The sequence below is a fragment of the Trachinotus anak genome, unplaced genomic scaffold, assembly GCF_046630095.1.
Source record: "Trachinotus anak isolate AG129_WGS33_773 ecotype Australia unplaced genomic scaffold, CSIRO_AGI_Tana_v1 ptg000013l, whole genome shotgun sequence".
In the NCBI taxonomy this organism is placed as follows: Eukaryota; Metazoa; Chordata; class Actinopteri; order Carangiformes; family Carangidae; genus Trachinotus; species Trachinotus anak.
Genome location: NW_027273864.1, coordinates 10,003,720 through 10,026,800, shown reverse-complemented (window position 1 = coordinate 10,026,800; position 23,081 = coordinate 10,003,720). Strand labels below are relative to the sequence as shown.

Here is a 23,081-nt window from a genome sequence, read left to right as displayed (position 1 = left end):
AGCACGAGTACTGACAGGAACTAGGAAACGAGATCACATCTCTCCTGTGCTAGCCTCTCTGCATTGGCTCCCTGTAAACTCTAGAATCGAATTTAAAATCCTCCTCCTCACCTACAAAGCCATTAATGGTCAGGCACCATCGTACCTTGGAGAGCTTATACTTCCCTATTTTCCCAATAGGACACTTCGCTCTCTAAACGCAGGTCTACTTGTGGTTCCCAGAGTTTGTAAGAGCAGAATGGGGGCAGAGCCTTCAGCTATCAGGCTCCTCTCCTGTGGAGCCAGCTCCCAGTGTGGGTTCAGGAGGCAGACACCCTCTCTACCTTTAAGATCAGGCTTAAAACTGTCCTGTTTAGTAAAGCTTATAGTTAGGGCTGGCTCGGGTATGTCCTGACCCATCCCTTAGTTATGATGCTAGCGAGCTAGACTGCTGGGGGATTCCCATGATTCACTGGGCGCTCTCTCTCTCTCTATCTCTCTCTCTCTCTCTCTCGATTACTTTATGCCATTAACTTTGTTTTTCTCTCCCGTAGTTTGTGCTTCTCCTCTCTCTCCCTCTCTCTGTCCTCATTCTGCAGGTCTCTCTGCCTCTGGAAGCAGGATCCAGATCCACCACTACTCATCTTTACTATTAACCACTGTTACCTGTCATCATTATTGATAACACCATTACCTACACAGCTGTTCCTGGTCTCTCTCTCTCTCTTTTCTCCTCTCTCCTCCCCCCACCCCCTCTTTTTATCTCCTCTTAAACCCAACCGGTCGAGGCAGACGGCCGCCCACCCTGAGCCAGGTTCTGTTGGAGGTTTCTGTTAAAAGGGAGTTTTTCCTCCCCCCTGTCGCCAAGCACTTGCTCTTTGTGGGAACTGTTGGGTTTTTCTCTGTAACAAAGTAAGGTCTTGACCTTACCCTGTAAAGTGCCTTGAGATAATGTATATTATGATTTGGCGCTATACAAATAAAATTGAATTGAATTGAGACTCGTATTTCCTCAAAAAAGAACATGGCGTAAGACTTCACTTGAATTGTGTTTCATTAGAACTTGAAAACAATGTTAAATAATAACTCTAAAAAAAATCAGTAAAACTGTAATAAACAGATCATATTTCAAAGATCACTGGTGGAAAAACACTGGTCACTCCATGCATCTTAAAAATGACTGTCCAATACTAGAATATGATGAAACACACCACTTTTACTTTCTGCGAGCTCAGCAATAAAAGATTGTTTTCTCTATACTTTCTCTTTTAGTGGCCTGATTTGACTGTTTTTAAATGATTTTCAAAGTTTACCCAGGCAAAGTCTTCAGAATCAAATGCTGAATAACTACTACCCAGTGAACGCACAGTGGACTAAATCATGTCAATCATGCAGAGTGGGGGGGGGGGGGGGGTATTGTTATAGACACAAACAGTCGATTGAATTAGTTATTCAGATATCAGCAACGGGTTTGTTCAAATTTTAATACTGTGAAATCTAAAAATTGCGGATAAAACCAAACTTAAACATAACAATAATCAAATCAAATCAATAAAAAGAGAAGACAATGCTGTTTCATTTCACTTTCATGACTCTAAAAATGACTCTAAGATTTAGATGGAAAAAGACCATTTCCTTGGCTGGTTCATTGTCTCGCTGTAGATCTGCTGAGTCTGACCTTTGAGACACAGCGCGGCGTGTTTCTTTACTATCACGCGTCCAAAGTTTATAGCCTGAAAAACAGAGCACTGGATCTTTTCCCGAAGAGGAGTTATTTATTTAGGTGACAAGCACTTTTCCGAAGCGCTCATCCCCTGCGACCCAAACAGCGGTGCAACTAGGGGGGGGGGGGTGGGGGGGCGGGGGGGGGGGGGGGGGGGGGGGCGGGGGGTGTACCGTTGCTGAGGGCACACCTACCAACTTCAGACCCCTGTGAGAGTTACCCCCTCGGCACTTCTGTCTCGGGTCTCGGTGGCTGAGGTGCGGCTGTGGCGGTGAAATGATCGGGTTTGATGTCCTGTGCCACCCTGTGTGGGCCGTGTCCGCGGCGCTGCTGGCGCTCGTCGTGCGCCTGCAGCGGAGAGCGCGCTGGGAGCCCGCAGCCTGCCCGGTGAAGCTGACGGGGAAGACTGCTATAGTGACAGGGGCCAACACAGGTCGGTTAAAGGGCTTTTTTCATTTTCTGTGTGGAGACAGGGTAACGATCCGAGGCTGCCAAGTTCACAAATTGAACGTGGCAAATATATTGTAGGCTAAGCGGAAATAAGGCTCTTTGACCTTGCTTGTGTTTGAATTAAGCTTCGGATAGTTGTAAAGGACATTAAGCGTTTCTTTAACCATCAAGACGTGTCGGATTTTTGCATAAAATGCCTGTGGAAATGTGGTTTGGGCATAGCCAATCCACAGTACACACACCAAAACAGAGTACACAACACCACTGATGTAGACTATCCAATGCCTTCGAAGTCAAATAGTCTGAACTTGACTAAGACTGAGTAACTTTGAAAGAGAGTTCATTGTTGGGGCACAGACAGCAGGAGCTTCCGTCACAAAGACTGCTCACCTGCTTAGTGTTTCAATAGGGACAGTGACAAAGTGACATCTGCATTGAGATCATTGTGGAAGACATCAGTGAATAGGGTCAGACATTGTGGTGATGGCCATGACCTGTGCATCACTGCGATAAGTAAGGAAAAACAGAAGAGCAGGTGACTGAGAATGTCAGTGCAGGGCATATCGACAGTTATATAGAGAGGGATATTACAGTGGGATTGCATTGCATAAACCTCTCATTACAAAGATGAAAGCACATTTAAGAGTTCAAACCACAGGCGCTGGTCTACAGAGATGTGGAAAAAAGTGATATGGTCATATTCTCAACAATTGGACAGGTGCATGTGCAACATCACCTCCCATTTAAGGTTTATCTGAACAGAATGCATCATAGCAGAGCACAATATAATTGTTGTGACCAGCAAAACTCCAGTGGACCTGCAGTTATCTTTGCCAAACTCTTGATTTTTCTTTTCACTTTCTTGTTAGAACCCCACTTCTTCCTTCCCTGTCTCTTGCTGTACATAACAGTCACAAATATGAGAAAATATCTGGATAGAAAACCTGAACAATTATTAAGTGTGATGTCTGATTATTCTTTAGAAACTGCGTTAAAGGGTCCATTCACGGACTACGATATGATTAGGAGTGTTAGTCCCTCTGAATACAGTAAAGGTCGAGATCGCTGTAAACTGTAAAAGTGTTTTATCTATCTATCTATCTCTTCGGTCTTCACCAACCTCAGAATGAATATATGGCTCTTTAGTTGTTAAACTATGCCCACCAGCTAAGTTGCTAACTTTGATGTGCTGTGTAGTGCAGCAGAGTAGTGTGTTTTTGATGAAAACAGCTTCCTTCTGTGGCTTTGTAGAGTAGGCTATAGGGGAACTGCAGAGTTTAGTGGCAATTCTCTCTTGGTTCATTACTACAAGCAACCACTTTCACACTGAGATATACTTCACTGTTAATATAAAGATATCGTTTCATTGTTTGGTACAGCTTTAATAAACTCTATACCCAGTCTCCCTGCCTGTCAAAAATCCTGGATCCTGGGTTAGCATCATCTCGGTTGTTATCTTGTAATAACTGGTTTATTCAATGAGAAACATTGTGCCTCAACATTAGAAGACTTAACAAAATCATTTGCTAGAGATAATCTTTCCTTACTTCAAAGATTATCTTCTGTAAGCTTCAGTGGCAATAGCTAACCTGTAACAGCTGTTGTAAGCAAAGCATGAGGCATGTGTGCGAAGCATTTGCTGTCCTTCTCAAAAATTATTAATTTTTATTTTCTTCTATGCCAAAATTTCAGTTATCCTCTATGGTCAATACTTTAAATTTTATATTTATATTTATATTTAGAAAATTTACACATAGTGGCATTAATGTTCAACTGGTGCATATCCAAGGATAAATATTACATTGAGTGTATCTCTGCTATGACTTGTAATATTAATGTAACACCAGAATATAATCTTGCTCGATGAGAAACTTGCTCTCATACTGTTGTGTTGAGTTACCTTTGGATGCAAAAGCAGGACTAAGAGAACAGATGTTGAGTTTAAAGTTGAAAGGCAGATTTATTACGGAGTTAGGGCAGTGAGACCTTGGGGGAAACTGGAACTTCAACTTCACTTTGAGCGCAAACATGAGTTTGGCCCTAGCATTGGCAGCAATGTGCGCAAACTGAACGGAGTGTGGAGCTTAGATATGCATATTGCAGGAGCTTGATAAGTGGATGAGTAACAGTTGTGCGAGTAGACTGGCAAATTGCAACGCCTTAACAGACAAACACACATAAACAGAGAGAGAGACAAAAAGGGGACAAATAAGAAACATAAGCTAGAGGAAAAACAGCAACATAAACCCTGGCTTTATACACAAACAGAATAACTCTACCAAAGTTGTAGGAGAGGATTGTTAAAGCATTTTCCTCTCAGTTAAAAATATTTATTCAAGTGCTTCTTCCTTTCAGTCTGACACCCCTAGATTTAATTTAATTCTGTTTACCATTTTACTCATTGCGAGGGTTACATACACCACGGAATTTTACAATTTTATATGATACAATCGGTTGACTTCTCCTGGTTGAGAGAGATAATAACCACTGGCATTCATCTACAAAGTCATTGTCTGAAAATGCCATCTGTCATCTCACCTTTGCTCTGCAGGAACTCTGACACACACTTAGAGTAACCTGCCCCGCTGACTGGCGAATGTTTCAGCAACCTCGCACCAGCACTGATTGAGGAAAGGCTGCTTCTCCTGTTAAATCTTCAATCTATGAAGTCACCTAAATCCACTAAACTCCAATAAGAGATGACCGAGATTTAAAACCAGGACATTCTTGTTGTGAGACCTTTCCCGCTCTGTTAGAAGGTTTTCTTAGACAGAGTGAACAAACAGATGGACAAATAAATAAACAGGAAGTAACCAACGCTCTTGACATCTGGAGCTAGTACATTTCTCACATTATTGGAATAAGTTGTGGTTTGTAAGAACTAAAAAAAAAATGCCTCAACACTGGGAGCTGAGAACAGAGCCTAGTTTTTGAAAGTCTTTCTGATTTCCTGTAACAAGCTCAGTTACGGATGAGTTTGTTAAAGGGATTTTATCGGCTCTATGGACATTTTTGTTATCGAGTATAGTCCAAACAAATTGTGCTCTCTTCCACTCTGCTAGGGATTGGGAAGTTCATTGCCCTGGACTTTGCACGCCGTGGGGCTCATGTTATCCTGGCCTGTCGAAGTGAGGCCCGGGGGACAGCAGCTCTTAAAGAAATCAAGGAGAAAACAGGAAACTCTGACATCCACCTGCGTCTTGTGGACCTGTCTTCTCTGGACTCTGTCAGGGAATTTGCTAAGAGGATTCTTGAGGAGGAGAAAGCTCTCCATATCCTTGTCAACAATGCTGGAGTATCAGGTGGCGTGTGAACCCATGCACAGTCTTAAAGCTGAAATTATGAAAGTGTTATGAAAGAATGAAACCACACCACAGGGAAAAGCATAATTCCACATCTGCTAGACATCTGAAGGCAAGAGGTGCCTCTACCATCTCTGAGTCTTCCTAACAGTATAAAAGTTATGCAAGAATAGTTAGTTTCTCAAACTTGGACAAAGCTCCCTTTTGAGCAGCAGATGTTTGTGTGTGTGTGTGTGTGTGTGTGTGTGTGTATGTGTGTGTGTGTGTATCTGGACAGGCTAAGGGTTGGGCTTAGTTGTAATGGTTAGAGAATCCACTGAGGCAGTGTAGTTACCTATAACTATAGTAAATATGTGTATATGTGTATAATTTGTAAAATCCAATTGCAAATCCCATGTTTTTTCATCTACGATCAGGTTTGCCCAGGCAGATAACAAAGGATGGCTTTGACATGTCTTTTGCCACCAACCACCTGGGGCCATTCCTACTCACCAACCTGCTGCTGGGTAAGACTGTGTATTCTCTATTTAATGCAGCAGGGACTCTGAGTCTATGAACTGATGATTGTAATGATTGTAGACTGCCTGTTATTGTCATGACATATTACACATATCATATTTAATTTTCCATTTTTTTCTCTCTCCTTCTCATTTCCTCTCCTTGCTCTGCATGTCTGTGTTATATTCCAGATCTGATGAAGCGTTCAAGTCCAGCACGTATTGTCACCCTGAGCTCAGTCAACCATAAGAAGGGTAAAGTGGACTTCTCTCATTTTCATGGAGAGAACCTCACTTATTTCATGGATACAGTCTACAACCACACTAAGCTGCACAATATCATCTGTACCAATGAGCTAGCACGCAGGCTACAGGGGACAGGTAAGCTAAAATCAAGATTATCATGATTATTACTCGTTAGTATTGTTAATGCATTGTGTTTTCTTCTGAATAAATCTTGCGGACAATGGCAGTTTGCTGTGTGTGTGTGTGTATGTGTGTGTGTCAGACTGTGACAATGCAAAAGAGAGGCAATGACAATGGATTGATCATGATCTTAAAGTTGTGATATCCATTTAGATTAAAATGTAGGCTACGCCTTAAAATGCTGTGCTACCAGCAGTGCAGATCAGGAGCTGAGAACAAAACAACCAGCAACTAGAAAGGAAAATGTAACTCACTTTTTAGTTTAGTCTGTCTCTTAGTTTAGTTTAGTTTAGCCTTAAGCCTCAAGCAGAGATGAGGCGCAGGCTACAGAGGTTGGGTAAACTCATGTCTTTCTAATTCTGCACTCCCAGATTTTTTGAAGTTTTCAAGCTTGTATGATTTTTCACAAATATTCGATAGTACTCCCCAAGAAAGACCTGACTTTATCATTTTATTTTATATCCTACCTATTGAATGCTGTAACATTATTCTCACAGCTCTCCTCCTGCACCATTGCTTAGCAAACACTGAAATGTCTTGTGAGCTGCCAAGAATAAGTTTATCTATCTTTTTGTTCTGTGTTAAACAGTTTCTGTCCACAGTTGTACAAACAGAAACAGAGAGCCGTTTTGCTCCTTTGAACTTTCAGCTGAAATTCATTTTCCCCCTTGAGTCATGTTAAAAGACGGAGGAAGACCTGTGTTCACTTACAGTTTCCCTCTCTCACTCTCTGTTTCTCTTTGTGCTCACAATGTGATGTGTGTCTCTGTGTGTCTCTGCGTGTTTGTCACATGTAGGTGTCACTGCAAACTCAGTCCACCCTGGTGTCGTCATGACAGAAGTGATGAGACACTATCCATTTATAATTCGTTTTCTTTTCAACCTCATTGGATTTTTCTTTTTTAAGGTGAGTAAATTTATCGCACTGTCACTGCCTAGATAATTCCTGTCAGGCTCAGTGCGATCAGTTGTTGAAGAACCACTTTCTATTATATGTATACACTCTCACCCCTCGGGCACAGTTTACAGAGTAAACTGAGAGACTGGTTTGGTAGAGTCATTATTATGAATTTTTATGAGCGCTGAGCTGGTTCAGTGAGAGAGGTGTCAGGTGTCCTAAGAGCCTTGCTCCAAGAGAGAGTCCAGACTCAAACGCGCTTTCACCGGAAACAATAAAGCTCGGCAGTAAACTGAGGAATTTATTCTTATTAAATACACTTCAGAAAAAAGTTCATGCTCCTATTATATTCCTGTTGAAATTGACCAATTAACAATTTAATCAATGTGGGAACTCTATGAGTTGCCTCATTTAGGGTTTATGAAAATATATTATGATTTGGCCCAAACCTTTATTAAAAGGAGGGATTGTTTGCTTATGAGTGTGCATGCATTAGTGTGTATGTCTGGCCATGTTTCAGCTGGCCATGTGTAGCTGTCTGCAGTAATGTTGTACTGATTAGCTTTGTTTACCGCAATCTCCATGTGCATACCAGGGCACTTGCTAGAAAATGGGGGGAAATGAGTTGAAGTATTCCCACATGCCTCACGGCTCATCAGTACCAAAAACAAAAAGCCCCATGATATGAGATTAACTTTGAACTAAGAGCAAGCAGCAACCATTCTTCCAGACATCCTTCCCCAGGAACAGGCTTCCTGTGGTGCGTTAATCCTAAATGGAATTTTTTCTGATGAACACACAGAATAATTTAGTGTGCTAACAATATGTTTACTCTTGGTTTTGGAAGTAACACTGTACCACTGGAGGTAATAAGCTACTTAGCAAGGTATGCGATCAGTAACACCTTACCAGTTCGTACTTAAGAGCAGACAAACACACTATTTAATAAGACTGTGAATATTCTCATTTGTCCAGGTCATAGTATCAAAAATTTAAAATTCCTTTGAGACACTATTTAATCTACTCCTTATATTTACCACCCTAAATTTACCACCCTCCAAACTCTTTGGATACTGAATCAAGTATTAAGAGCAATACTTAAGTAACAGGCCCCATTGCACACCACTTTCGCATGTCTGCTGCTAACTACTGTACCTAGCTATTTAAAGAAATGATTTAGCCTTTCTTTAAAATGAAACTATATATTTGGGAACCGTTTTTAAGAGTAAATGTCTTTCGTAAGAATCATGGGGCTTTTGGGTTGAGTGCCAGAGGCCAAGGAAGAGAAACTATCCAGAAATGTACTAACAGACTGTTTTGGTCTAATGTAAAATAATATCCTCAACTTAAACTAGAGTCATCATTTTTATTATTTTTGCAAATCTTTTTGTAATCACTGTCTCTAGTCTTAAGAATCACAGACATCAGCAGACACTTAGCATCTAGCTTGGTGATACTGTACCACAGCCACCCTCGCTTGCTTGTTTTGGGACCTTTTGTCTTCAGTCTGGTGTTCAGCAGCTGAATTACAGGTTAGATTGAATTGAACTCAGGTGACAGGTTTGTCCGGGCAAGAACATTCCAGCATTTGCCCATGAAACACTCCTATTGTGTAAGACAGAGTCCTTGTCCGGCTGCATGGTGACACATTATCTAGTGAGGTGTGACGCATTCATTTGAATATGAGCAGAGTATTTCTGCTTTTTTATGCATTTGTCCTGCTGCTGTCAGCCGTAACATCATCACTGAATGAGTTCACTGGTAAAGAGCACAGAACCACCACTGTGGCTGCCAACATGAACTGATTGTTTGTTTATTTCTTGTGGGGAAACCAGTGAGGACATGCACATAAACCCTTGTATTCAAACTAAACTGCACCCTAGAGAGTGTAGTGATCTGTTGGGTTGTTGATTTCCATTGTGATAACATTGTAATTACCACAGTAATTTCTTAGATCTAAGAACAAAGCAGAGCCCTGAGACAATCATACAGGTTGTAAATGAGTCAAACATTTTATTTTTATTAGCTAACAGACTTTAACTGTAGGTCAAACTGACAGAGGTAGCACCTAAAACATTGCTGATAATCCCTCGTTGCACAGGAAAACTGTGAAAACCGTGTTTCACAACGCATGTAAGCATAGTAGGTCAAAGCTGAATGAAGAAGTTGGTCTGTAAACTATGATGGATGTTTACAACAGAACATTTTTGGGCAACAAGTTAACAGTTCAACTTTAATTTTCTTTTAGTTTGGTTAACTGGAGAACTGGAGAACCTGCCTGTCTGGCTGCTTGTGCCCCCTGCCCTGTCACAGTCTCTTATGAAGGAAGTTGTAATGTTCCACATCCCAGTGATTGACATGAGAACAATGTTATGGTATCGAACAGGAATTAAGAAAAACAAATAATAGCCAAGTTGGAATGTCCCGGAGCTAGTTTTTAACCTCTTACCCTCACAGTTTCATTTTAAACCCATACAGAATACAAATATTTTTGTTTCCTGGAAGAAACAGACAACAGAATTGTCACAGTAATCAAGAATACACAAACACACACAGTTTTCCATCCACTCCACGGTCGTAAACACTTTCACATCTGGGATTCATCACCAGACAGGACTGTTTCACAACTGTCTCTTGTCAACCACTCTCAGAGTTCAAACTGTTGGTCCAGAACAAACCCTTCTGCCCTGATATGGATCTGTGATATGTACCTGTAAGGATGGGCTACAAGCTCAGCAACTGGTTGTTCTAGACATGCATCAGGGCAGAGATTACACAAACTTCCTGGTTGCAAATTTGCACTCATCTGTGGTTATCTGTAGTTTCTGTTTACTATAATGTCACTTTTCCTCTCCACCTTCCTTGTGTCCCTCTCAGGCTCCAGAAGAGGGCGCAGTCAGCTCAATCTACTGTGCAGTGGCAGAGGAAACCGAGGGGATAACTGGGAAGTATTTTGATAGCGACTGTTCCCTGGTTCTCCCCGCCCCATTAGCGCGGGACGCTGCCCTCGCGGTCAAGGACTTTGAGATCTGCGAGAGACTGACATCAAAGCTCTGAAACAACTATCAGGAAAGTGGAGGCTTGATAACAGAAAAGGGGGCACATTCCACCGTCTCACTGCACTGAAGGAACAGTGAAGACACAATGTGAAGAGCTGTCTTTAAAATCTGCAGGAGAATTTTCTGAATGTATCTTTATAGGCCGAAGGAAAGCACAAATGAATCATGTCTTTAATTTTTGTGTAACCATCGTTGGATATTCTTGTTCACTCTGTGTTTTCTGTCCATTGTAGAGAATAGAAATAATTTCCTAAATCCTAAAATGTCAATGTTCTTTGTCAATGTTCCTTGTTCCAAATATGGTTGATAACACAACACAGCATTTAAAAGTAATTCTCCAAGCAGCGGTCATGTTGTCTGAGTGATTATCATTCATGGAAGTGGTGGTGATGGTTTCTTTCCAGAGAGAGATGCTGACATAGCCCAAGCTGACACGCTTTGTGTGGAATATAGTAGATAGAATTGAGCAGATTACAACAGAGTCTCCAGTTAGTGACATGGTGACTTCCCTTTATTGACTGATTCATTAAAATACAATAAAACATTTGAGCATTCAGTGCTTTTTGAAGAATTTACACGGTATTCATCCACAAGTGTCTTCGGCCTTGCTATTTGGCTGCAGAGAGAGAGAGAGAGATAGTGAGAGAACGTTGTGTTACCAAAGAGGTTTTTAATCAGAGCACTATCACTTGTGAGTCTGTGTCTGTTAATCTGCTGATAATGAAAGGAAATACAAGGACATGGTTTGACATTTTCAACAAACCGCTACATCTCGCACTAATCAAATGCTTGTACCTTTCTGACGCTCACCCACTATTTCGTGGATGATCTCCTCGAGCACCGGAGCCACATGATCCAGCTGTCTGGGTGAAAGACGGACAGCAATCTCCACCGTTTTATCCTGGACACAGACAAAAGAAGACGTGGTAATGTCTTGTGTTTAATGGCAGTGGGCCACTGGAAAGTAGTGAAGGCACTAGGAGTGGACATAATGTACAGTATGTGCATGTGCACTCACAGGATTTCCACCATGTTCCACCTGAGGAAGCTGTTGGACGGTGACTTCTTCAAACTGACCGTCCTCCGACCGAGGCTCCATGTCCTTTCTATTCTCTCGCTCCTGCAGCACGTGATAATAGAGAATAACAGTAACAGAGAATTGGCAGATCCACAACACTTACATTCATCAATCATCAATAAACTGTTTCCTGAGCCACAGACTGTTAATCAGCTCCTCATACCAATATGACAATGCAGGCAGCCTCCACTTGAGCTTTCATTCAAACTTTGTAAAACAAAGACACCAAACTGCAAAGTCCATGAGAATTGTGAATTCCATCTTTCCTGTGGGATTTCATGGACAAAATAAAGCCCAGATTTCCAAAAATGGGCCTGAATTGATGCGTCTTTCAGTATTCGGGCTCCAGCTAAAGATGATTTTTATTATTTATTAATTGGCCATTTATTTTTTTGAGAAATTTATAGTTTAAAATCTATCAATTGGGGCTAAAGTAGTGAAAATGCATATTATCATATTTTAAAGCCCAAGGGATTGTCACCAGCAAACCAAAACCCAAAGCTATTACATTTACTGTCGCACAAGACAAAGAGAAGCAACACATTTAGAAGCTGGAGCTAGGGAATATTTGGCATTTTTGCCTGAAAAATGACATATGATTGATCAATCATCAAAATATTTGCAGATTATTTTTCTAGTAATCGACCACTGCTACATACAGTATATGCAAAATCACATTGTATAATCAAATTGATGCTTATCGAATAAAGCCACAGGACAATACAATGGAATATAAAACTCCAATGAGACTTTAGTGTTAATATGATTCCACTGAAAAGAAAAGACTTCATGCACTAATATTAAATTATTGTGCAGCATAGGGATGCAACTAAAAATTATAATTATCATTGATTAATCTGACAGTGATTTCTTAATAAATCAATTATAAACAATTTTTTTCCATAAAATGTCATAAGAGGGTGAAAAAGAGTATAAGGTGATAGGACCCAAAAATATTCAGTTTATTAGTAGATGAAACAAAAAAAAAATGCTAACACTGGAGAAGATTGAACCAGGAAATGTTTTCCATCTTTGTCTAAAAATGACTGGGACAATAAATCAATGGTTGCTGATCAATTTTCTGTTGATTGACTAATCAATTAATCAGCTAATCTTTTCAGCCCTTCAAATCTACCTCTGCATGTTGACCAATCCGACTCAAGCCGCTTACCTTCATCAGCATCATCTCCTTTGGGCTGAAGAAGGTGATGTGTCCCTCTGTCCTCTCAGCCAGCAGCGCCACCAGGCACGCCAGCACCACGCAACCAGCCACTGCTCTGCGCATGCTCATTCTGCTCTGTCCTGGACACATACACGTATACACATACTGTACATAGGCACACAGTCCATACAGAACAGTAGGTTCATGCAGATGCACAGTACAGTCGGTGTTTCCACATGGACAGGGGTGAGTGGCACTGAGGCCAGAGCACTTACAGAAATTAGGGAATGTTCTTTTTAGCAGTGGGAAAGAGAGGCGACAGTCAAAATAGGTCAACATACAGTATTTGACATGAGTGTGTGTGTGTGTGTGTGTGTGTGTGTGTGTGTGTGTGTGTATTTGTGTTTGTGTGTGTGTGTGTGTGTGTGTTTGTGTGTGTGTGTGTGTGTGTGTGCCAGAAACAATAACTGAGTTTGGAAGAGGAAGGACACAGAGGATCCCATGTTATTATGCAAGGGAGAGGTTGTCAAACAGACAGCAGATAGGGAAAGAAAGAGGTGGTAGGAGTGCTGGGGGGAGCATGGAAGTAACAAACAACAAACTGCTCCACTGACAAGAGAGATAAGAGGCCGGAGTGAAACAGCCATACTTAAAACAGCAAGACAGCTCTGTACACAAATGCACGAGAATAAAGGCAGGACGGACATCGAAGAGGAGAGAGACAGGAGTGAGAGAGGGTAAAGGAAAGCCCAAGAGGCAGAGAAGCAGAAGAAGACCCATATATTACTCACGTGCTGTGTCAGTCTTTGTCAGTGACTTGGGGAAGCGTGCTTTAAGATGAGCAGAGCTCCACGGGTCTGAGCGTCAGCTTGTCCCAGCCAGCCTTTATATCAAGTCCTCTCCCGATCCCTAAGCTTTTTACTGTCCTCCCTCACATCCGCTCCTCAACATGCTCCTTCAAGTACTCTCCTCCATGCTCCTGGAAACGCACATATTACTCAGGAATCTGGCTTTTTTATTAGGGCACTAAGCTCACCGTGCTGTGCGTATATAGGCCTGTGAGAGGACTGACAAAATGACACATTGATGAGCAACCCTGTTGCGTCTGCATGTTATCAGGAGGCTTGTGTGAACAACAGGATGCTCTAACACACACTGAATTACTGTGGTGTGATATTGTATAATGAATTATTGGTAAAATGCACTATTCAGTCTCATTGATTCATATTGCTAACTGAGAAGCAAAGTTCAATCAGTGTGTGACTTTCAAACGGGTCACCATATTAAATACTGAAAGATTATTGTGATTAATGTAGTGGACTTCAATTCTATATGTGTGTGTTCCTGTGAGTGTGTGTGTGGCAGCCTGGAGACGATCCGTCCAAAGAGGTCAGTCATAAATTCTTAGCTCTAAACTAAAATCCAACACAATGTGACATTTATGACCTGCTAGTAATTTATACTTGTGCACAAACAGACCCACATGCATCCATTCCTTGGAAACCATGTCGACTCTAAAGCACTTTAATGATGCTTTTTCCCAAATTTGACACTTATAGTTTTTCCTGCATGGTGCTGTAATGATATCGCAGGTTGGCTTTATACTGCTGTCGGATTACTCTGCAGAAGTGGACAATTAAAAATATTGCCGTTGTTGTATGTGGTTTATTGCATTATAAGTGCATGAGTAAAGCTTTGTACCTCGTCTGTAGCACTTTACTGTAACACTGCCACACTGGCGCACAAGCTCTTGTTACATTTTTCCATCACTAATGTTACGTCTTTATCACATGTTGTCATACACATGGAATCTTTTTTTTTTTTTTTTTTATCAACATACACCTATATTTCTACTGAAACAGCATTTTCCATCTTTTTAAATCTTCATGGTCAATAGGTTATGAATTGCATGTACTACTACTATCATATTTTAAGTCACATGAATAAAGGAAATCACATGTATAAAGGAAGACAAGCTGGAAATGTTGAAGACTTTTTGACTGAGGTACCGTATTATACATAAAAGCAACAAATGTCCACATATCCCACTAAAATTACAAGGGGTACTATAATGGTGTTTCAGCTTCCGTCCCATTCATGTCTATGGAGACTATCCTGGAGTTATCATTGAAAGAAATCATCACTGTCCTCTGTCTCATTGGTGTTCATCTTAAAATTCATATTTACAAAGTAAAACTGATGTGTTAAATATTCATTTATTTGCAATGCTGTATATTTAGTAATAAGACATTGGTTTGCTCTGGACCTAAAGCACATTTGATTTGACAGTAAAGATGAAAACTGACTGTGTGCTTGTATTGGACTTTTTCTTCAAAGGATAAGTCTGGTTATATCTTATATTTTTCAATGCAAACAAATCCCATGGAAAAATGGACAAATAATTGCTCCTACGAATGATAAGAGCTCCAATGTTGTCCAAAAGCTAATAAAAACACATCAGTGAGTCAAACTTGCACTGGGTGACATGTTCATTTATTACCATGAGCTTGGGCATTGTAGTTTATTTTGAATAATCCCACATAGTGGGATAGTGCAGCAATAGTGCAGCAAATGTGTATTAATCCACATCTGAAAATAGTCCCCAACAACTGTACAATTTTAGCAGTTGCTAAAACAACCGTGTCCAGCTGTTTGAAGAAATTACAGAGCTCCTTTTTTGAAAAGATGAATCTATTTTAGACCTATGTTTAAAGCTCCTGTGCAACCACAGCCCCAGTCACACAGATGTTTTCACATACAATATGTTGCTTGATAAGACCTTTACTCACTGCTGTATGGCCAAGGACATGTGGTGTTTGATTGACATCTCCGCTCTCCTCATATACGTACTTGACTAAAGCTTTAAAAGGCCAGAGTAAGTGCGGGTGTGTAGACATTTACAGTGCAGCTTCAGACAGTGCCACAGGCAAAATAAAGAAGAAGAAAATGTGTAGGAACGAAGTAATAAATTGTTGGATTCAGTCTTTTTGTTTTTTCTTCTCAATAAAATAATATAATAATAATAATAATAATAAAAATAACACTAGTTTAGCCTTCCAAACCGGTCTTTACACTTTGTGTCCACCAGGTGGAGGCTTCTCGACCGAATCTCGCGGTGTTTGGCTGATCTCGCGGTGTTTGGGTCACGCTGCAGTTTGCTGAAACGTGTGATCTCCGTCTTTTTCTGAAGGAGAGGGAGCGGAGCAGACACACCGTGTGCTGCTGCAGAGATTTACCAATCATGGTAAGAGAAGTGGTGCTCTGGATTCTGGTGTACTTACAAACCTCGCCGTGGTATGATACAGCTAAAGGCGCTCTGAGATCACCGACGCTTTAAGAACAGAAATGGCTATTTTCATGTGTTTCCAGCTGTTTCCAGCTGTAGGCCCGGAGCGGACAGCCGCCCGCGTGGCTACCGCTAGCTGGCTAATGCGTCTTAATTTAGTTTGCGACTGCTGGACTGAAACATGAGCAGCTTTTGTCAGTCTCATTCAAGCAGGTGAAACCTAGTGATCCGTACTGTCTGCCCGCCGCTAACACGGATTGACGTGAGTGTGTCAGAGCTAGCGCTAGCTGGGCTGCTAGCACGAGTTAGCTCCGAGGCAGTTTCCGCGAGGGCCCAGGTCAACACGTGGGTTCGTCGTGAGGGCGACGTGGACGCGTGTAAAAGTTACAGCCACACGCCGCAGCCAGAAAACTACGTGTATATGAAGCTCGGGCGTGTAAGGGGGGGGGGGGGTGTGCGTGTGGGAGCCAGGTGGGGTCCGAGCCCAGGAGACCTCGTGTCTCACCCGCTACCACGTGGAGAGCGATGAACACACATGACGGCCTGAACGACGTGTTGACAAACAGCCGCGGCGGGTTTCTGCTCACGGATGGTCCCTGTGGTCAGTAAGATGTCTGGCCCGTTAACGCGTTGACCTCTTTCCGCAGGTGTTGCTGCATGTGCTGTTCGAGCATGCGGCGGGCTACGCGCTGTTCGCCGTCAAAGAGGTGGAGGAGATCGGCATGCTGCTCCCTCAGGTGGGTCCTCAGTCCTCACGGCTCCGCGCCGCTTGAGTCTGTTTTCCAGGCGGAGCAGATTTAACCCGTGCGGTGTTTTCAGGTGGAGCAGAGCGTGCTGAGCATCGGGAAGTTTAACAGCATGGTGAGCCTGGCTGCTTTCTTCCCCTTCAAGTCGGCCCAGGCTGCGCTGGAGAACATGAATGCCATTTCTGAAGGTAAGATGTTGTGTGTTTTTGTTTTTTTTTGTTTTTGTTTGTTTTCCAACCATCTAGTCGAATTTAGCGTTTCCTCAGTTGTAATGATGTTTTATAATCTGTCAATCCACTGAGTTAATGTGCTGACAGCCTAATGTAAATCCTGAACACCTGAGGAATGCTGTTTGAAATGCCTACATGGAGCAAAACATTTGGTAGGGATTTTGGAAAAAAAAACCAAATTAGTTTGCATCTAATTGAATAACTCTACTACTTTGCATTTTCCTGATCGCACAGTATAATGGATAGAAGATGAATCTGTAGTTTGTTTTTTTTTTTAACCATTTTGGGTTTTTTTCCTCCACGTAAGACAGATAATACTGATTTCATAGTTTTCTTCCTTAAACGTTAAATTCAAGGGCTTTCCAGACAAAATTCCTTTCAATTCAAGAACCCAACACAGTATCCTGGCTTTACAAAAGCTCACAGACAGCGATTAAAGATGGAGCCTTCGATGTGTGGCACTGCTCTCTTGCACACATGCAGACAGTGGCACGGAGCCCATTTACTAACAATTAGAAAAAACATTTTAAAATTCTGTTTATTTGTATATATTCCAATTTTTTTCACTGTATATAAACTTTCAAGGCCTTGATTTTTTTCTTCTTCATAAATTCACTAACATTCAAGGACCCAAGAGAACCCTGCTGATTGCATATGAGTCACTGTAGTGACACTGCTTTCAAAATAGCTTTGCTGTAGAAGTCACATCTCTAAGTGCTCAGAAATAATTGAGAATCCTTCCTCTGTCACTCGCAGGTGTGGTTCATGCTGACCTAAAGTTGTTCCTTGAGACAAACCTGCCCCGTTCTGGGAAGAAGAAAGCCGCGTTGGGAGTTTCAGATGCCAAAATAGGAGCAGCTTTACAAGAAGAATTTAGCATTTCCATCCAGACTGGTGGGGTGGTGGCCGAGATAACCAGAGGTGAGGAGCCAGTTAACCACAGTTAACAACTTGTTCTGTTGGGGAAATGTTTGATTGTCTGAAGCATAGCCCTAAGACTCCCAGAAATGAAAGTGGCCTGTTGTGATGTGATGTTGTGATCCTGAAACTCATGAAGGTTCATACTGAAAATCTGAACAGGCATTGGTTACATACTGTTGATGCCTTCGTTCCACCTAACGCCAACAAACCCTTGTATCTGTTGTCTGTCCTGTCAGGTGTGCGTCTGCACTTCCACTCCCTGGTGAAGGGTCTGACTGGCCAGGCTGCCTCCAAGGCACAGTTGGGCCTCGGCCACAGCTACTCCAGAGCAAAGGTCAAGTTCAATGTCAACAGGGCCGACAACATGATCATCCAGTCCATTGCTCTGTTGGATCAGTTGGACAAAGATATCAACACTTTCTCCATGCGTGTCCGGTAGGGTTCCCTCCTTCACAGCCCTACAACTAAAGATGATAGAAAGGAGAATGTGGTTTGTGCTCTTAAGATTAAACTTTGCAGGTTGTGGCTTTTCCAGCATCCATCAGCTGTGTTATTTTTTTAAATTTATTTTTTGCTGTCACTTCCTGTGTTGTATGGCTGTCCTAATTCTGTGTGGGCATAGTAATACTGAAACTCTGGGTGTTCAGTCAGCAGCTGACAATTAGGCATCCATTCCAAAATGTTGCTTGGTTTGAATTTTTGCTGATATGGATCTAAAATGTCAATATCTGACTAGTTTTACTTGCATGTTAATAATAGATTAACATAGCGTCTTCTAACATATCAGTCATCTAGAGTGCTTGAGTTTGTTAACCCCCTTTTTTGAAATTTTAAGTTTTCCCTTCATTAAGCATCACTTATTTTGTAGTGTCCTCCCAATGCTTACCACAGACAGTACACCCTAGAGTGCTGGCTGTATAGAAACGGGAGGGACATGAATCTCTCCTAACACACCTGCCGTGCCAGCTGTTGTCTGGTGGGGCACCGCTGTTGGGTGGGACATCCATTTCAGCTGCTTCACATGTGCAGTCACTGAGCAAGCATGCTGTGGGTGTGTTGTGATTACCGATGTCTGTAGCTTGTCCTGCCTGTATGACACTGTGGCTCCCCACGTGTTTTTAATAACAATCTCTGCCTGTGTGTCTGTAGTGAATGGTATGGCTACCACTTCCCTGAGCTGATCAAGATCGTGTCGGACAACTCGATGTACTGCCGCCTGGCTCAGCTCATCGGAAACAGGAAGGAGTTGTCGGAGGAGAGTCTGGAGAGCCTGGAGGAGGTGGTTATGGACAACGCCAAGGCTCAGGCCATCCTGGATGCATCACGCTCCTCCATGGGTTAGCAAGCAACATTTTTCTTTGTTTAGGCTTTAACATATAAATGACAAGAGTCCATGATTATCCTGCCACTTGGACAGCTGTTTGACCATCTGTGTGCTGCATCTGTTACTTGTAGACCTTTTTTGAAAGCACATTTAGGACTTCATATTGTGCCCCTTTTTTGCCCACCTTGGACCAACAATTGTCCTTGGTGCCTAACACAGGGGGGCAGAATAGCTCTCTCATAAACCTGTAGTGAAGGCACAAATCCTCACTGCGGATCCTGTCGGGAGAAACAACCACACATTGGATTTGAAATTATTTGCGACAGCTGCAGCAACAACAACCACAAGAATTAGTCTGTTCAACACCACCTCCTGATTGTTTTCCAGGTATGGACATCTCTCCCATTGACTTGATCAACATAGAGAGGTTCTCCAATCGCGTGGTGTCTCTGGCTGCCTATCGGCTGGAGCTGCAGGAGTACCTGCGTTCTAAGATGAGCCAAGTGGCTCCAAACCTGGCAGCTTTAATCGGAGAAGTGGTGAGCAAAAGCTTTAATCTTTACCCCTTTTTTACATTATACATGGGACCAATGATGTTATACCAAAATCTGTCAATCCACTGAACCTGTGTGATGAACAATATATCCGGTGCTGATGGTCCTCAAAGAGAAGTGCAGCCATCTTCCATCAATATCAGTTCTGTTGACATAGCCCCCCAGTGCTTTATGTCACTGACACTGACTGTTTCCTTTAGGTGGGAGCTCGTCTGATCTCTCACGCCGGCAGTCTAACCAACCTGGCCAAGTACCCGGCCTCCACGGTCCAGATCCTGGGAGCAGAGAAGGCCCTGTTCAGGTACTGGGGCACCCCCTCCCTGCTGGGGAAACAAGTGGTTGCAGTGATGGCAGGGCTGGGCTGGAGCAGAGCAGGGTGACTGGAGAAGACAAAACTCTAAAGTCTCCTCTGGAGTGATCCCTCTCTCCCGAATGCACCCCCACAGTCTGAGCAGCCACTCACAGCACTGAGGTAGCAAACTGGAAAAGCTTCACAGCTCATAGGGCTGAATTCCGTCATTTTCCCATTTTAATATCTGAAATTAATTTCTCATAAGATAAACGATAGAAAAACATCTAAATCCTTTATGTAAATACTTAAGTATTAAGTAAATACTTGATCTAAAAAAAAATAATTTTAATGATCTGTGAAATGGCCATTTTTTCCTCGCGTGCCACTGTTTGACAGTGAACCTGTAGCTCAGTATCAGTTCATCACTCTGTATTAGTGTTACAGTCGTAGTCATTCCCCTTAACCTTTTATCCTTTCCTTAACTGTCCATCCTGAATGTGAAAGCAGCTGTATTTTCACACAGAGCACTAAAGACTCGCGGCAACACCCCCAAGTACGGCCTCATCTTCCACTCGACCTTCATCGGACGCGCTGCCGCCAAGAACAAAGGTCGCATCTCCAGATACTTGGCAAACAAATGCACCATTGCCTCACGTATCGATTGTTTCTCTGGTGAGCGACAACACCTTTGCACAATACAATTTTATTTTATTTTTCTGGGCCATTTCATGTACCCATGTTGGCTTACAGTTCGTGTGGCAGAATTGCAATGATGCTCATATTTTTCGTCAACAGTATTCATCCCTCGGGTTGATGTTGAAAAGCTCTTTCCTGAGCAAAGCCACATGTTGTAGGAATCTGTTAAGCCTGGTGTAACCCTGCTGGCTTTGTGGTTGATCTTTTGTTTCCTTCTGTTACAGAGTTACCTACAAGTGTGTTTGGTGACAAGCTGCGTGAACAGGTGGAAGAGCGCCTGTCTTTCTATGAGACCGGCGATCTGCCACGGAAAAACGTGGATGTCATGAAAGAGGCTGTGAAAGAGGTGAGCTCAGACAACAGGACTCAAGAGAATTACCGTATTTTCCGCACTATAGGGCGCACTGGATTATAAGGCGCACTGTCAATGAATGGTCTATTTTCAAACTTTTTTCATATATAAAGCGCACCGGACTATAAGGCGCATTAAGCAAAACAAAACAGTCAGATAAGTCAGTCAAACTTTATTAAACGCGTTCACAATAACTCTCAACATTGTTCAAATGTTAATGAGCGTATTCACAATAACTCCCAACCTTGTTCAGTTGTAACACGTAAAAAAACCACAGTCTGATACCGCTAAATCAAACGTTAGCATATTCACAATAACTCCTTATAGGTCCTTATACGCACACACTGTAATATTATGGTGAAGCACAGTATGTATTACTCCGCGACGCTCCTGATTACAATAGCCGTAATGCTGCAAGCGGTGCGGCTTTGTAGTTTACCAAAGTCATACTGAAACATTTTGACAGAGCGCCGTGTACCACACAAAATCGCTTCGAGGTCAGTAAGCACAACCAGAATTAATCCATATATAAGGCGCACTGTCGTTTTGAGAAAATTAAAGGCTTTTAAGTGCGCCTTATAGTCTGGAAAATACGGTAGTTTCCATGCTTTTGTGACACGTTCAGTTGATGCTGTGAATGATGACAAGTCTTTCCCTGACATGACTGAGGGTAAAAACTGATTTAATGAGCCTGATGCAGCTTTATTTTTCTTTCTGAAACCTGATGCTCTGACTGATCATGGTTTAATTTGTTTGGTTTTTGTTTTATTTTCTTGTCAAAGGCTACTGATGTTGCAGCCGAGCTCAAGCGGAAACTAGAGAAGAAGGAAAAGAAACGCAAGAAGCGAGAAAAGAAGTTGCAAGAAGCAAATGGAGAAACCAACGGTGAAGCTGAGGTAAGCTGTAATTTTAGTGTCTTGCCACGCATGTTTTGATTTGAGGTTCGACCCACACGTGGTCCTGTCTCAGTGTACGACATGCTATATCAGCCTGACTCCGAACCATTGGCTGGCCCTAAACAATGGACTTGATCACTGAAGCGAGTCAGACATTGAAGCCTTTCAGAGGATATTTGGTGTCATTTAAGGCTTGCATCTTAAGATCAAGATCATCTTTTCCTAACTGTGTGGTCCCTCACTCCCTTGCAGGCAGAGAACGGAGAAGCAGATACCTCCACCGTCGTCAAGAAGAAAAAGAAGAAACAAGCAGCCGAGGAGATGGAGGTCGAAGCAGAGGAAACCCCTGCTGCAGAGAACGGAGCAGAAGATGCTCCTGCCAAAAAGAAGAAGAAACGAAAGTCTGAGGCAGAGGAAGCGGCCGCTACAGATAATGGAGCAGAGGAAACAGATACTCCAGCCAAGAAGAAAAAGAAACAAAAGACTGAAGCTGTGGAAGCAGAACCAGCAGAAGAGATCCCAGAAACACCTGTGTCTGAGAAGAAAAAGAAAAAGAAGAAAAAGGAGAGTGCCGACTAAGGAATGTGGACAAAGACTGAATCTTTATTTTTATGTACAGGTTATTTTTAATTTTCCTCTTTAGCTGAACTTAGTTTATGTAAGCAGCTTATCTTCTGTCTATTGTTTTTTTGGCAAACTCAAAGCAGGTTACACTGCAAAATGCTTATAACTGTGCCTTGAAGTCAATTAAATTCACTTGTATTTCTGTAAATAAAAAATCATTTCAACTTTTTGTCACAAAACATCTTGTCTGTACTTTTTTTGGGGTCATTTGTAATGAATCTCCAGTGATGTTACCTGCGAAACTGTCACTGTGATGCTGTAGTTTTGTGATCAAAATGGTCTAGTGACTGCCGTCTTGCAAAGATAGTTTTCATGTCATTTTCAGGATGTCATCTTTTCCAATAATTGGATTGGTCTATCGGCAGTACTTTTAGGTAGTACTTAAGGGACAATTTGCCTTTAATAACAGACAGAGATGGGTGGGATGACGTATAACAAACTAACCTGACATACAGTGCATCTAGAAAGTATTCACAGCGCTTCACTTTTTCCACATTATGTTACAGCCTTATTCCAAAATGGATTAAATTATTTTTTTTACCTCCGAGATTCTACACACAATACCCCATAATGACAAAGTGGAAAA

General features: G+C 42.1%; 3 protein-coding genes and 2 non-coding genes across 6 annotated transcripts; 4 read left to right on the top strand and 1 right to left on the bottom strand.

Annotated features, from left to right (window-relative positions):
• Positions 1-1,692: 1,692 nt before the first annotated feature.
• Positions 1,693-10,909, top strand: LOC139631345 (retinol dehydrogenase 11). Its single transcript, XM_071495526.1, has 6 exons — positions 1,693-2,135; positions 5,215-5,454; positions 5,871-5,960; positions 6,144-6,332; positions 7,175-7,284; positions 10,153-10,909. Exons 1-6 carry the CDS (start codon positions 1,979-1,981, stop codon positions 10,330-10,332), a joined length of 966 nt encoding a protein of 321 aa, XP_071351627.1. The 5' UTR covers positions 1,693-1,978; the 3' UTR covers positions 10,333-10,909.
• On the bottom strand, positions 10,817-13,504 carry mlnl (motilin-like). 2 transcript variants are annotated; one of them, XM_071495528.1, is made up of 5 exons: positions 13,366-13,504; positions 12,584-12,714; positions 11,353-11,454; positions 11,130-11,235; positions 10,817-10,950 (listed from the first exon to the last, which is right to left on the bottom strand). In XM_071495528.1, the coding sequence occupies exons 2-5, from the start codon at positions 12,701-12,703 to the stop codon at positions 10,943-10,945; spliced, it is 336 nt and encodes a 111-aa protein (XP_071351629.1). In that variant the 5' UTR covers positions 12,704-12,714; positions 13,366-13,504; the 3' UTR covers positions 10,817-10,942. The 2 variants fall into 2 exon arrangements, with proteins under 2 accessions (XP_071351629.1, XP_071351630.1); XM_071495529.1 differs by having other exon boundaries at positions 12,584-12,704; positions 13,366-13,448.
• A 2,210-nt stretch (positions 13,505-15,714) lies between these two features.
• On the top strand, positions 15,715-22,674 carry nop56 (NOP56 ribonucleoprotein homolog). Its single transcript, XM_071495525.1, has 12 exons — positions 15,715-15,818; positions 16,508-16,597; positions 16,680-16,794; positions 17,593-17,757; positions 17,994-18,192; positions 18,907-19,094; positions 19,469-19,620; positions 19,836-19,936; positions 20,451-20,599; positions 20,848-20,969; positions 21,758-21,871; positions 22,124-22,674. Exons 1-12 carry the CDS (start codon positions 15,816-15,818, stop codon positions 22,448-22,450), a joined length of 1,725 nt encoding a protein of 574 aa, XP_071351626.1. The 5' UTR covers positions 15,715-15,815; the 3' UTR covers positions 22,451-22,674.
• LOC139631413 (small nucleolar RNA SNORA26) lies at positions 19,258-19,377 on the top strand. Its single transcript, XR_011693379.1, has one exon. It is a non-coding gene; the product is annotated as a small nucleolar RNA SNORA26 (small nucleolar RNA).
• Positions 21,608-21,673, top strand: LOC139631412 (small nucleolar RNA SNORD57). Its single transcript, XR_011693378.1, has one exon. It is a non-coding gene; the product is annotated as a small nucleolar RNA SNORD57 (small nucleolar RNA).
• Positions 22,675-23,081: the final 407 nt, after the last annotated feature.